Source organism: Quercus suber, unplaced genomic scaffold, assembly GCF_002906115.3.
Source record: "Quercus suber isolate HL8 unplaced genomic scaffold, Cork oak 2.0 scaffold_666, whole genome shotgun sequence".
NCBI lineage: Eukaryota > Viridiplantae > Streptophyta > Magnoliopsida > Fagales > Fagaceae > Quercus > Quercus suber.
This window is the reverse complement of record NW_027070107.1, coordinates 247232-262385: the sequence shown is the minus strand read 5'-3', so window position 1 is coordinate 262385 and position 15154 is coordinate 247232. Positions and strand designations below refer to the sequence as shown.

At 33.3% G+C, this 15154-nt stretch overlaps 2 protein-coding genes and 1 non-coding gene across 3 annotated transcripts; 1 reads left to right on the top strand and 2 right to left on the bottom strand.

The window, feature by feature from the left end:
• Nucleotides 1-5266: 5266 nt before the first annotated feature.
• On the bottom strand, nucleotides 5267-6421 carry LOC112015028 (probable glutathione S-transferase). Its single transcript, XM_065765945.1, has 3 exons — nucleotides 6235-6421; nucleotides 5874-5962; nucleotides 5267-5377 (listed from the first exon to the last, which is right to left on the bottom strand). The coding sequence occupies exons 1-3, from the start codon at nucleotides 6419-6421 to the stop codon at nucleotides 5267-5269; spliced, it is 387 nt and encodes a 128-aa protein (XP_065622017.1).
• Nucleotides 6422-8196: 1775 nt separating this feature from the next.
• TRNAE-CUC (transfer RNA glutamic acid (anticodon CUC)) lies at nucleotides 8197-8269 on the top strand. Its single transcript has one exon. It is a non-coding gene; the product is annotated as a tRNA-Glu (tRNA).
• Nucleotides 8270-8821: 552 nt separating this feature from the next.
• On the bottom strand, nucleotides 8822-13181 carry LOC112031932 (G2/mitotic-specific cyclin-2). Its single transcript, XM_065765944.1, is given in 18 exon segments — nucleotides 8822-9245; nucleotides 9353-9531; nucleotides 9622-9674; nucleotides 9677-9706; nucleotides 9709-9718; nucleotides 9803-10024; nucleotides 10127-10208; nucleotides 10771-10837; nucleotides 10840-10900; nucleotides 11003-11155; nucleotides 11253-11298; nucleotides 11383-11439; nucleotides 11652-11787; nucleotides 11898-11941; nucleotides 12027-12083; nucleotides 12295-12430; nucleotides 12580-12638; nucleotides 12896-13181. Coding segments are annotated over 17 exon segments (1533 nt in total). The 5' UTR covers nucleotides 12635-12638; nucleotides 12896-13181; the 3' UTR covers nucleotides 8822-9100.
• Between the last annotated feature and the right edge of the window lie 1973 nt (nucleotides 13182-15154).

Sequence of the window (15154 nt, the reverse complement as noted above, 5' to 3'; positions counted from 1 at the left end):
AGCACTCCAGCTGCACCTCCTTAGACATTTAGGCATGGTCCTTTAGCTCCACTTTAATTCTAGTTTGGCCTCCATTCTCTCACAAATTCCTGTAAACTCATCTTTCTCACATGATTTCCTGAAAGTAGAAAATTACACACAATGAATAGCATCTTATTCAAGAAATTATGTAAAGATAAATAATAGGGACTAATACAAATCATGCTTAATTATACAAATTAAGCATAGTAATAAGGAGATAACGCCCACATAAATATATAACAAGTACACATTTTAAGGCGTTATCACACCCCCCAACTTAAATCTTGCTAGTCCCTAGCAATCCACAAAGCACCCATGTCTACTAAAAGTGAAAAATTAAAACTAAAATACAAGCCACTTTCGTAGGCTACACGACTGCACTTCCCATGTGCAGCAAGTCTTTGAACCCCTAGGTCACCCTAGTGGACGAGTTTACTCTCGTGAAGGTTTGCAGTGACTCTACCCACAAAAGTCAAAGGTTCCTGAAAATTCCTGCAGCAAATGTTAGTCTTCTTTATCATTATATCATACAAATGAACTTTCAATTTTTGAGTTGGGATACTATTCATCATATTAAAGAGCTTTCACTAGCTTCACTTTTGGAGTGTGTGTGTGCATAGCCCATCCAGTCAAACCAGCTTTTCCAAACATGCATAGACCAAGAATAATCTAGATTAGAGCCTCTACTCCAAAACCTCTCTTAGGTCATCAACACTCTGAAAGAACACACATAGAAGTAATGGTTTCTCTCTTCAAATCACATGTGAACAAAAAGGAAAGAAGAAGTTTTAAGAATATCACATGTGTATACAAAAACAGCCGCTAAAACAACGGGAAAAGATCTCTTGGAAAGGATGTTGAATTCTTGGAAACATGAGGTTAATACCATTCTCATCCCTAGTTTTTATTCCAAACACATACCAGCCATGCACCTTTAGGATCAAGTAGGACTTTAGGCTCAATGGTAGTATAATCTTTTGCTAGGTAAAGGCAAACTGCTCTCTTTGAAATATGAGGTATATGAATTAAATGCAGAAAATTCAAGCCAAACCCAACTCATAGCAGTAACAACCAACTTGAATCAAAACAACCTTTACTCAACCATATAACCCTTCTGAAATACATGAAAGATGTGTAAGACACCAATGATTTATATGTATGTCTTCTCTTTCTTTTTCTTTCTCTTTTTTTTTTTTTTTTTTCTTCTTTTGGATTTTTTTTTTGAAAGAAAAGAGAGACAATGGTGGTATCTAAACACATCAATTGCTCAAAACTTGAACCCCAAGAGAACACCCATAAACAAAAATGTTTTGTGGTATTGTGAAAATATTTCTCATGGCTCAAATGATGGTGACAATGGTTAATGTAAAGGTAGGCTGAATATTTGTTTAGCTGGTGACAAAGGATTGATGGCCTTAAGCTCTCATCTCCTAAAATTCCACATAAACCAGCATGCCTAAGGACAAAAATAAGTAAGATCATGATATATCTCCCCAAAATGTTTCCAGTAGTCAACCAAAAAATATAGAGATCTTTTACAAAAACTGAAGCATATGAGAGAAATTTAAGAGTTCAAACAAAGATATACTCTCACAAAGAAAAGTAAGGCTCAAAAACTCTCCTATGGGTTGAGTTTCAGCTTATATCTAGCTTGTTCATGATCCATGCATATCCAACATCCAACCGTCCGCTAACCTGGCTATTGTGCTCAAAAGTTTCCAATTGTGCTCTTCATGAAAGAGTCTTAATATAACAAATAGTATAACCAACTCAGCATTATTCATTCCATCACATGATATAAAAATAAAGCTTATAACTCTTCTGCATTCAAATTCAAGTTTTTTTTTTTTTTTTTTTTTAATAATTGAAAAGTTGCAACCAAAAAGAAAGGGAAAAAAAAATCATGCAAGGTGTAGCAAAATGTGTAGACCTCTCCCCCAACTAAAATATGGCATTGTCCTCAATGTATCAAAGCCAAAATAAATTCAAGTATAAAGGGAAGAAGTTACCTTAAGCATTTGAATTTTTTTTTTTTTTTTAATGTCTTTCACACCTGCAAATGTTAGCTCACAAAAGAAAAATAATAACAAAACAAAAAAAAAAAAAAACAAAAAGCATAAACAAAACAAAAGGCAAAAAGAAAAGAAAAAAAAATTAAAACAAATATGGTACAACTTCATAAGGCTCTTTCAGAGTTCACGTAGCATCCCAATAGGCAGGGATCTCCAGTGACATAGACTTCTCCTCTGGTATAACTCCCCCTAAGAATGGTTTTACCCTTTGTCCATTTACTTTCAAAATCCTACCATCCTTAGGGTCCTCAACTACTACAGTTTCATGGTTAAACACTTCCCTTACAATGAAAGGGCCATCCCACCTAGGTTTTAACTTACCTGGGCCTAAATATGCATATTTAAGACCACTGGGCAGCGGCTTAAACTCCAGCTGTGGTGCCTCTTCACTTGAATGCACGAGCTTTTTTTCATTTTCTAGTAGCTCCTCAAAGTAAGGCTTCCATCCTTTATTAATTGCCATCATCTGTTGTTCTTCCAAAACCTGTGAGGATTCCAACAAAGAAAAATTTTCAGATACATGAATATCACATTCTAAATCATAAGAATCAACAGAATTATTAAGAAGAGCTTCAAGAGGATTAGAAAAACAATTCTTATTAAACTCTTCTTGAACCACCGCCTCAATGAGGTTCACATAAGCACAATCATCATCCTCATGTGGTTGTTTAGCCACATGAAATATGTTTAGCTCCAAAGTCATGGAACCAAAAGTGAGTTGCATCCTTCCATTCCTGCAATTAATTAAAGCATTAGCTGTGGCAAGAAAAGGTCTACCCAAAATAATAGGGGTATGAACACCAGGATGTAAAACAGGTTGGTAATCTAGAACAATAAAATCAACAGGATAATAAAATTGTTCAATTTTCACCAACCAATTTCTTTAGTTAACATGCTAATTTTTGCACTCATGTTATCATCTTCCCTCAACTTGAAAACACTTCCACTAGAAGTGGTAGTGTTAGTTCTAGTCCTATCAGTGGAGTCCATAGGGCAAGGTCCAGTCCATGTGTTAGAGTTTTCAGCAATCTCATCAAGATAATCCATTGCATCTTCGGGTTCTTTTTGTAAAAAGTCCCCTCCGCATGAGAGTTGAATAAACTGTCGGTCCCTAGGTGTAAGTCCTTCATAAAAATAGCTAACTAATCTCCAATCTTCATACCCATGATTTGGGCAAAAATTGAAAAGATCTTTGTACCTTTCCCAAGCTTGGTATAAGGTCTCATTTTCGCCTTGGACAAAACTAGCTATCCTTCTTTTTACTTGCTGGACTTTATGCGGAGGAAAGTGTTTCTTAAAAACCTCTTTGGCCATCTCCCCCCAACTACCTATAGACCTAGGTTTCAAAGTGTAAAGCCAACTTCTTGCCTTATCCTTAAGAGAAAAAGGAAAGAAACGTAACTTAGCAGTCTCAAGAACATTTTGTGCATAGAAACTACTAATTACCTCTTCAAAAGCTCTAACATGGACATAAGGATTTTCATTTTCTTGTCCCCTAAACTCAGGAAGTATTGCTAGTAAACCTTGTTTCAATTCTACATGTGGTGCATTAGGTGGAAACAGGATGCATGAAGGAACAGAATTTTGTGTGGGATGCAACAATTCATACATAGTTCTTCTATTCTCCTCATGATTATTACGTGTTTCATCACCCATGATTGATGAAGAAGGTGAAGGCAGGTGTGTCAAAAAGATTACCAAAATAAGTTTCAAAAATTTCTAATCTGCCTCTCTTGTTTCTAACCCAAATGCTCATGTAACAATGAATCCATAATAAAATAAAATAAAAACAAACAGAAAAATAAAAACAAAAAAAAAGGGAAAAGAAAAAAAAATTGGAACGAAGTTACCAATAGAAGAATTTCCACCGGTTGTGCTTTGCTCCCAAAAATTGCCTCTAAACACGCAACAGCTCCCCAGCAACGGCGCCAAAATTGCTTGCTCACTTCCAAGTGCAGGAGATCGTAGCAATATAATTCTCGGAGTACCGAGGTCGAACCACAAGGAGCAGAGTAAATTCAAAGACAATATAATTAAATAACAATTTGGGTGAAGAAGAAAAATACTTTTGCTTGGTGATTGTTAACAAGAATAATAATAAAAACTGATTAAATCAATAATGTAAATACTAGGGCATCGAAGTGTTTCCCTATATCGATATGAAATTCTTTGTGATCTAAGAAATTATGTATTTCATAATTGATTGTTCTTATACAATTAAAAACTTATGATTCGATTAAACTGAGACAATTCAAGAACGCATGATAACCTCGATTAATAATGCGGTTAGAAAAGTTTTCAGAAAAACTCATTCACTTTAAAACATGATTTCTATTTGAAACTATTAGAAATTCCTCTAAACAATAAGAAAAACTCATGGAAGAACTAATACATCAAAAGAAATCCAATTGAACAATCAAATATGTCATTGATAAAATCCTAGAAAGAATCACATTGAATATTCATACCATATAGAAGAAACATAACCCCTAGCCCTAGCAAAGAGTTTAGGCTGCCATTAGAGAAAGAAAAATACAAGGTTTTTTCTCCAAAATTCGTTCTCCCCGCCTCCCTTCTAAAACCCTAATGTCTAAGTGTCCAAAGAAAATAAAACTTTTCACTATTTAAATTTCCGTCCAGGTTTACAGCAGTAACTTGTGAGTTAATTTCGGCCTTCAAAAATTGAGAATTTCGAAAAACTCAAAACTGGAAAGTTGTAGATATTTAAGTCACGGTTCCAACCCATCTAGTCTTGTGTCAATTGGATTTTTGAGGAGAGAGATACGCCCAAAATACTAATCAGTGCTCAAATCAGATTTTTCCTTTTCAGATTCTGCCTCTTTGATTTCTTTCCTTATTTGAAGCTTCCAATCATGTTAGATGATCCAAGCACTCCAGCTGCACCTCCTTAGACATTTAGGCATGGTCCTTTAGGTCCACTTTAATTCTAGTTTGGCCTCCATTCTCTCACAAATTCCTGTAAACTCATCTTTCTCACATGATTTCCTGAAAGTAGAAAATTACACACAATTAATAGCATCTTATTCAAGAAATTATGTAAAGATAAATAATAGGGACTAATACAAATCATGGCTTAATTATACAAATTAAGCATAGTAATAATGAGATAACGCCCACATAAATATATAACAAGTACACATTTTAAGGCGTTATCAGTCACCAAGCTCCCCCTCCAATATCTTGAAGGTTTCAATGAAGTCCTTCTTGCCTGCCTCCAACTCTTCTCCTTTTGTGGTCAATACCTTCCTTGAAACATAATAAACCTGTATTTTCCACAAATTATATAAAAGGATGAAAAATGATAGTAATGAATTTTAAATCAATATAGAAGAATATTTCTTTAAACCTTCAGGAAAAAAGAAAAAATAAATAAAAGCATTCTATGAGATGAACTCATATAATCATATGACCTCTTTCTCATAACATGCTGATTATTCTTTACCATAATGCCAATCACACCAATGGATTTCCTTTTATTGTATGTAGAAGGAATTCAAACCTAAGTCCATTATTTGATTACCAAAATTTTATGAGTTAAACTAATTGGTACCTGCACATAGTAGATAATTGTGTGTGACATAGCAACAAACTATAGAACTCCCTAAAAAAATAATGTCACATACTATTGGACTTACTTGAAAATATAACATGACAAATGCTAAGAGTAGGCAGAAAGAATGTTAAAATAAAACTACATAAATTCTTTGGCATAGGACATATTAGTAATTATAAAGGTGCCATAACTTATTTCCCAACTACACTCTGCTCTGATCTCTTGGATCTACTAGGATTAGAAACAAAAACTTCAAGTAGAATCAGAATTGCAGGAGCAGATATAACAGTAGAGACTGAATATTAGTTAACTCCAATAGAATCTAAACATCACACAAATAAATACATAATAGCTAGCTTCTAAAATAAAATCTAGCAAACCTAACTAGTCAAACATATTTAATAAACCAAACCAAAAATATTTTGCATGATTGATAAAACGTACCTTATAAACAAAATCAGCCCAGAACCTGGCATGAGCTCTCTGGTAAGGATGAGAGAGCAGCAAAGGAGACTTATCCTTCCAGACCTCATCTATGTACTGAACAATGATGAGTGACTCACACACCGGTTTCCCGTTGTGGATGAGAACTGGGATCTTCTTGTGAATGGGGTTCATCTCTAAAAGTTAATGAACTTTTGTTCCACAACTCCTCCTTGCACTCATACTTGATACCCTTCTCGGCCAGTGCAATCTTGACCCTCATCCCAAACAAGCTGGCCCAGAAATCCAGCAGAATCACCTCGTCCGCCATTGTTACGTACAGAACTACTCAAGGTATTGAAGCAAATGAAATTAAGAGAAAATGCAAAAAACACTTCGAAGAGACCTTAAATGATTTATAGTCATGGGCAGCAAGTATGACTATAGAGATAGAGGTAAAGTTGACGAGCTATGATCAATAAAACAATTAATTTAGCTATTTGGTTGTAGCTTATTTATAAGGTGTTTATCAATAGAGATTAGTTTATTTTAAAAAATAAAAAGTTAGAAGTTAGATTTTTTTTTTGTTTTTAAATTGAGACAAATGAAAGAAACGCACTCTCGTGGAGCATTGTTGACTTATCTTTTCTTGATTGTTGACTGTGTTTCAAGAAAATTCATAAAATTAATAAATTAAAAAAAAAAATTATTAAGATGCTGTGGCTTTTTTTTTTAGAAAAACTATTCCACGTCATATAAATAACTTAAAATTTTAAATTTTAAAAAATAAAATAAAATAATGCAATTTTTTTTCTGAAACAACTTATGGCTAACCAAAAAAATAAAAAAAGAAATTATCTCAACAATGAAAAAAGTTGACAAAATTCAGTCAAAACCAAATTTGACATATACCCATCTGACAAAATCCAGACTTTCAAAACCAAAATCCAACATACAATAAAGAACCCAAAGTAAACCAGCAGCAAAGAAGAAAAGACTCACACTCTGATGATCTTGAAGGTGACGAAGAATCCGAATGAAGCTAGTAAGAACGTATCCGAATGATCTTGAAGGTGACGAAGAATCCAACGAGGCTATGCACAGCATTGACGAGGATGGATTATTTCTTGAGGTCATGGTGTCGATGTTGACATGTTGTAGTGGTGGAAGATGATGAGGTAGGACTAAGAAGCTAATTGCAATAGTGAGAGCTTGAGATTGAAACCTGACTTGGATTTCAATGGAACAGTTGGGTCATTTGAAGTAGTAGTGGGGTCTTGGGATTTGGGTTTCTCTTGGGGTTGCTGCTGTTGGCCGAGCTCTCTTGCGGGATGCCATGCATGGCTGACAATGAAGCGCAGTTTTGTGATGGTCCAAAAGGACCGATTTCATCTTCATGGAGTGGAAGGTATTGGGGTTTGATGGGATTGTTGACATCTAAATTTTTTTTTTTTTTTTTTTTTGATTACTTATCAATTTTCTAAGGAAAGGCATAGGCATAAGGCTAAAAGAATTTCTGACTTTAAAATGACAAAAAGCCAAAATGAACTTTTTTGAACATCATCCCTTATACATGCAGTGGAATAGTGATATTTTACGCATGTAGTGAAATAGTGGCGTAGGAGTTTTACCAAGGAGTAGACATTGTAACATTTTGACTATTGTGCAAGTCAGACAAATAGGATGAGTCAATTAATCAGTAGAAGGAGTATCGGATGGATAACTATCAAAAGGACCTTGTAGATATTAACAATTTTTTCTTTAATACGGTCAAGCTGTTGACCAATAACATGCAAAGATTCATTAGCAAATTGTTTTGTTCAATAAGACTAACAATAGGAGTTTGATCATCAGCAATTTTGAAAGGAGAAGTTTTAACATCAGTTTTACTAATAGTTATCAAAATAGTTTCAAGAGGTGGATGACTAGACCTAACAATGGTTTTGTCATCTTTAACAAAATTTAATTTTTTTATCACATTCAAATGATTTTGAATCTTTATCTAGTGCACTACACGACCGTAAAATGTTAAAATAGTATTTTGATTATTTTTGCTAAAATTATAAAAGAGTATAAGTAATACACGTCGGGCATTGCTCTCAACAATCCGTTGTAGTCTAGTTGGTTAGGATACTCGGCTCTCACCCGAGAGACCCGGGTTCAAGTCCCGGCAACGGAATTCTGCGTTTTTCTTTATTCCTGTTTCTATTTCTAAGATGATGATGATGATATCTTCTTTTGCTTTATTCCTATTTCTATTTCTATTTCTATTTGTTTCCATTATTCGCGGCAACGGAATTCTGCGGTTTTGAGATGCTTATTATTTTATACAATTTTTGAAAATGTTGTAAAAAACCAGAGAGCAAACGGGAAAACTTTCACCCCTAGCAGTTTTACTTTTTAGTCATCTGCGTGGACAATGGTGCGGCTAGAAGCAATTTGATTTTAAAGAAGCTGAACATTCATTTCATCGTTCATAACAAACATGGAAAAATTATTTTCCTCTACAAGAAGAAGAAGAAGAAGGGGAAAAAATCTTGCTATGTTCAAATAAAGCATAGAAAAAAAGATTGAATTTGAGAGTGCCAAATTAGAATGTGTTCAAGAACCCAGGCAGGTCATGCACACGGTAGTTTTATTTTTAAGACATCTGTGATAATGGTAACACTGTACACAACAAGCAGGAATGTTGTGTCTGGCTATAAGCAACCTCACAATTTGATTATAAAGAAACAAACAAATGAACATTCATTTCATTGATCATAACAGAACAAACATGGAAAATTATTTTCCTCTACAAGAAGAAGAAGAAGAAGGGGAAAAATCTAGCTATGTTCAAATAAAGCATAGAATAAAAGATTGAATTTGAGAGTGCCAAATTAGAATATGTTCAAGAACCACAGGGGCAACTTATGTTGCTCAAATACACGCCCCATCCCCCCCATTTGCCTAATAAATGTTACTCTCCTTTGATTGATGATGATGAATCATCTGTTTCTTGAGCATTTTGCTAGTATCTGGCCTCTAACAGAAAGGTAGCAGGATCAGTTTTTGCAGCATAACCATACTTCGATGTACTATACTTCCGGTGAACACCTGTGAGCTTCCCAGACCCAGCATTCTGATGGAAATTAACCATCAACTTTGAGCATTCCCTACACAAGGATAAGATACACCACCATTCAGTAAAAATGCTCTAGTCTATATTGCATATGATTCGCAAACTTCAGCTAATGGTATAAAAGAAAGAATAAACACTTACTGCAGTTGCTCCTCCGAGTAGCTGGTGTGCCACTCACAGGTTGTACTCCACTGCTTACACCCATAATGAGTACATTGGGCAGTATATATTGCAGCAGCAGCCAACAAAGAAGGTGGAAACTTAAGCGTCTCATACTCAACCAGGCACAGCTCGATGATGAAGAATGACAGTAGCTCAAGCTGGTAGAGTCACAATAAAATCTGTTTAATCAAAATCATTGCCAAGTACATACAGTGTGTGCAATTTAGTTTATTTATGTCTATACACACCTTCTTGTCAGCTTGAGCAGCTTTGAGAAACCTCCTCATAAACACATATGGTGTGGAATTGACAGATTGAACTGTAGGGTTTGATCATTAACTTCTCCTGCAGGCATACAAGTAAATCATATATTCTAAATCTGATTATGTTTAGAAAATGTAAAAGATAAATGCTTTTAGTTATATATACCATTTCAAGTACTTCTTTTCTGCTATAAGCCTTGTCAGATATCACAATAAAATCCTCCACAACTGGAACTGAAACTTCTTCATATTTGCAAGCAAGAAGCATTGCTGTCACTCCAACCAGCTGAAGTTTCTTCCTCACCACTGGTTGAGCAGCTAAGAATCTATCGATCAGGTTTACAGTAAGATACAAGGTCTCATCCATCAGTTCAAACTTGTAGTGCACCTGTAATCATATTCATTCAATTGTTAGTGATTTCAATTAAACTAAATGAAATCAGATATTCATCTCAAAATTTAAGCCACTAAAACACAACATTTTATGTACCTCAATCAGCCAATCGACGAGAATACCTCTCATCCTCTCGTTAATATCAGATTGATGTGTCATATAGTGTGATGGGGCACAGCTAGAATCTGCAAGAACATATTGAACAACAACATTAGTAAATTTTCCAAGTATCAAATTTATATACTCTTCCATCCATCATCAACCAAAATCATCTTATGTCAAATTCATCTAGGATCATAAACTCCCACCTAAATATTATGTCAAATTCATCGGGCCTTCTTCTATCTTATGACTCATCAAGGCGTTCTTCTATCTAGGACCATAAACTCCCACCTAAATTTAAAAACCTTCAAGATTTTATTTTATCACTTTCCTTTGACAATCTTCCAGAATTTTTTAAGTAACATCAAGCCAACACTTCATCAACCAAAAATTATTTACGCTATTAAAGCTCTCACCTACAATATAATATTAAATTTTAGATGTACTCTTTTTGCTAATAGTTAACTATGTGGAACTCATCCTCCAAATATATGTCAAATTCATTCATTAATAGAGACACAGAAGAAATTAAGACTTAAACAAAAAAGCAGTTTGATGATTTAAACAGAAAAGCTCTGAATAATGTTGGACAAGAGGGTTTTGTGAAACTCAAATGAAGCAGGTAGAGTAGATTCTACATCACCTCTGTTTTCTTGTAATTTGTATATAAATCATCGATATACTCAACAACTGCAAGCGAGTTTTTTTATCACAGCTGTCTATGTCAAAAACTGGCTCATCATCCATGTCTTCCATTTCTACCTCCTCCTGCAGGAAATTAAAACATTAATGCCATTCCAACCAAAAGTTAAAATGATATGCAGTAAAAAAAATAAATAAATAAAAAAGGAAGGGGAGAGAGGAAAACACCATCCGATCGATCTCCTCCAACATTGCTTCAGTGTGTTGCACAAACATTGGCGCAGAAAAGTCACTAGACTCTTCGTCGTCTTCTGCATCTATAATGGTACAATCCTCAAACTCACTTGGCTTTGGGGCTAGTTGTCCTGGTTTCTTAGTTTCCTGTTAATGCAATTATACATCAATCCAATCTCATACTGAACCCTATGTACTCAAATTAACAAAATTAACCAGCCTTCTATGTTTATGGAAACAGTACCTCGGGTATAACTTGCTGCTTGTTGGATAGCTCTGCGGCAAACTTCCTAAAAAAGTACCAAAATCAAAAAAAAGCCAGAGAGAAAAGAAATTTTTGAACATAACAAAAATTATGGAGAAGACCAACTGACCTAGTAATTGGCCGATGTACCGGAATAGATGGTTTCTTGTTGAAGTCAGCTTGTTTTCTGAATATAATAAAAATAAATAAATTTACTCAGAAAGTAATCAAAGATTGTAAAAGATCAAAAGTAGAAAAGGAAGTAACAAAATCCAATAAAATAAATCTTCTATTCTACAAAGTCTAATGCACCCATTTTGACACACAACATTTTAATCTTTCATTTGCTTCTACTTTTTCAAAATGAACCAAACAGACACTAGGGTTTTAAGTGCTTACTCTGAAAAGGCATTTTTGTTGACTGCATAAGGGTAAGGAGGAGCTCCTATTATATTCCTGTTAATGCTGCTCAATGCTCTCCGGTTGTGCCCGATTCCCGAAACCAACTTTCCACCTCCAGCACGAAATCCCTCCTCTAAATCACAATCAAAAAAATAGAAAACAAAATTTTCAGACTAGGGTTTCTGAGCCTAAATTTAAAAATTCTTAAAAAAAAAAGAAAAAAAGAAAAAAAAAAGCACAAACCCAATNTAACTTGCTGCTTGTTGGATAGCTCTGCGGCAAACTTCCTAAAAAAGTACCAAAATCAAAAAAAAGCCAGAGAGAAAAGAAAATTTTTGAACATAACAAAAATTATGGAGAAGACCAACTGACCTAGTAATTGGCCGATGTACCGGAATAGATGGTTTCTTGTTGAAGTCAGCTTGTTTTCTGAATATAATAAAAATAAATAAATTTACTCAGAAAGTAATCAAAGATTGTAAAAGATCAAAAGTAGAAAAGGAAGTAACAAAATCCAATAAAATAAATCTTCTATTCTACAAAGTCTAATGCACCCATTTTGACACACAACATTTTAATCTTTCATTTGCTTCTACTTTTTCAAAATGAACCAAACAGACACTAGGTTTTAAGTGCTTACTCTGAAAAGGCATTTTTGTTGACTGCATAAGGGTAAGGAGGAGCTCCTATTATATTCCTGTTAATGCTGCTCAATGCTCTCCGGTTGTGCCCGATTCCCGAAACCAACTTTCCACCTCCAGCACGAAATCCCTCCTCTAAATCACAATCAAAAAAATAGAAAACAAAATTTTCAGACTAGGGTTTCTGAGCCTAAATTTAAAAATTCTTAAAAAAAAAAAAAAAAAGAAAAAAAAAAAGCACAAACCCAATAGAGGAAAAAAGAAATTCAAATCCGGTCAAGTACCTTGAAGATTTCTGGGTCCGATCACGCCCGGATTGTTCTCGTCCGATCCAGCCATTTCTCTATCAAATCCAAAAATATAAAGAATCAAAATTTGATTATAAAACACAAAACCCAGATTGCAAATCAACAATTAAAGTTGAGAAAGAACACAGAAACCTTCGAATAAGAAAGAACTAGCAACAAAAAAAAAAAAAAAAAAAAAAAAAAAAAAAAAAAGGAAGAAGAAGAAGAAGAAGAACCAATCAAGAACTAAGATTAACAAGCAAGACCCATATCGTAAATTCAAAAAACCAAGATTTCCACTGATTCCCATTACCTATTTCCGATCAAACAAATAGAAGAACTCAAATAACCAAAAATCACAGTTCCGAATGCCCTCTTTTGCTTTGATCTTGGAAACACAAAAAAAAATTAAGAGAGAGAGACTACTCAGAAAACTCCATGGGGACCCTCTCTCTCTCTCTCTCACTCTCTCACTCTTACTCTCTCTCTCTTTCTCTGTGAATCTTTTAGGTTTTTGGGGAAGGGTTTATACAAGAAAGAAAAGGGAAAAAGGAAAAGTACAAACTCTATAAGCGAAATTGAGACGCAATTACAGCGGATATTATATGGTCCTCTATACAATTTTTTTAAATCTAACGGCTAGTGAATGGTAGCCGTTGGATCTCCAAGATGAAAAGTCGCGTTCTTATGCGTGCCCTTGCCCCCCCTTAACGGTTACCTTGCCATGTGCTTTTTCAAATTTTTGTATAATATAGTAATTTTCACATAGAGCCACATAGGTACTTACACATTGCCTTTAAAGAGGGTAGGTTGTATTCAAAGCTTTACTTAATTGGTCTGGATAATGTGGGTCACAACTCAAAAAAATAAAATAAAAAAGAATTTATCATTTTGTGTAATAGTTGCTTGTAATGTAATGAGTTCGCATGTAATGTGAGAGGGAGTTACATGTAACTGTTATGCAAAAAAAATACCACCTCAAAACATATTTTCCTATTTTAGCTAATCTACTTTTGAGATTCATTCCACATTGAGCTCTTTATTTTTTCCTTTGATTGTTTAAATATTACTTTTGTATCGGATTAGGATCCTTTAGAATTTTAAGGTAGCTCCACTATAAACTTCCTAAAATGCTATCAATTTATTTTAAAATGAGTAGATTGAATTTTGTCATGTCATCAATATTTAAACAATCATTGATTATCATAATTTTGGTATTTATTTAAATTATTGTTAATGTGACAAAATTTAGTTATTGTGTTCATATTGACATAAATTCTAGATGGTAAAATAAATATAAATAAATATCAAATTAAGTTGTTTTCTAATACTTTAATTGATTATACATACATACATACATACATACATACACACATACATATATATATATATATGTATGTATGTATGTATATTCGAAGGCAAACATTTAAATAATGTTGTAATTAAGAAGAATGGATAACCACAATTAAAAAAAAGGTACCGAGTGCTCAAAGGGCACATGTTAAAGATTTTTAAATGTTGAATTATAAGCTCTACTGAATATTTTCAAAGAAGAAAACACACTTGTTAATGATTTATTGGCTTACACATACAAATTCATTAGGATAGCATTTGGCTTTTTATGATATATGTGTACATTTTGACCTTATTTTTTGGAAAAAAAAATGTTTTTTTTAATAAAGTATTAAATGCACATTAACCACTACCCTCTGGAAATTAGTTAAACAAAAGCCATATATGAATACAAATGTTACAACATAATCTTTACAAACCGATGTGACAATAAATGTTATTGTTGGATTTCAAAAACATGATAAATGAATATTATTTTTTTAAAATAAATTAAAAAGAAAAAAAGTGTAACACATCAATTTGTATATAAAGATTATAAGGTCAAGTTAACTGGTGTCCTTAGGACATTTGTTAATTGACCATTCTTAAAAAGTTTTAATATTATTTTAATGAAAAATATAAAAAAAAACAGTAAAAAAATCAATTATTTTATCATAAAAAAATTTCATAAATCAATACTATTGGAACATCGTTAACTTATTTGTAGAATCTTAGCATCACTAGCTACAGTTAACTCCTCTTCTTTCATGTGTCTACCCTACCATTTTAGGTAGAATTTTTTTTTTTTTTTTTTTTTTTTATAAGTTGAAGGTAATATGAATACTTTGTTTTTTTTTTTTTTTTTTTTTTTTGGGTTTCCAGGTGTTTTGTGGTTCTGTTTTTGGAGTGTTTTAGTGTTTTACATTTTATTTATTTATCATTTCATCTTGAAAAATATTTAGAAGTTCTATATTTGGGTTTGTGATTTTGAAAGGGAAAATGAGAAATATGAAATTAACTTATTGTAGATTTGTGTGATATACTGATATATATATATATATATATTAGATTGGTCCAGTATTCAGGGTCTTCAAATTGGGCCTTGTGTTTGTGTTTGTGATTGTGATTGTGATTTTGAAAGGGAAAATCATGAATCTAAAAGGGAAAATCATAAAATCAGGAAAAATATAAAATTGATTTTTATTTTTAAACATTTAGTCATGGATTGGGCCATGGATTA

Excerpts from the sequence above, each read along its gene's own strand:
- LOC112015028 (XM_065765945.1), bottom strand. The coding sequence starts at position 6,421 with ATGGCGGACGAGGTGATTCTGCTGGATTTCTGGGCCAGCTTGTTTGGG. Across the intron at positions 5,963-6,234 it reads TCATCCACAACGGGAAACCG|TCTCTACTGTTATATCTGCT; the intron begins GTGTGTGAGTCA and ends ACTAATATTCAG. Across the intron at positions 5,378-5,873 it reads CCAAGAGATCAGAGCAGAGT|GTTTATTATGTTTCAAGGAA; the intron begins GTAGTTGGGAAA and ends TGGAAAATACAG.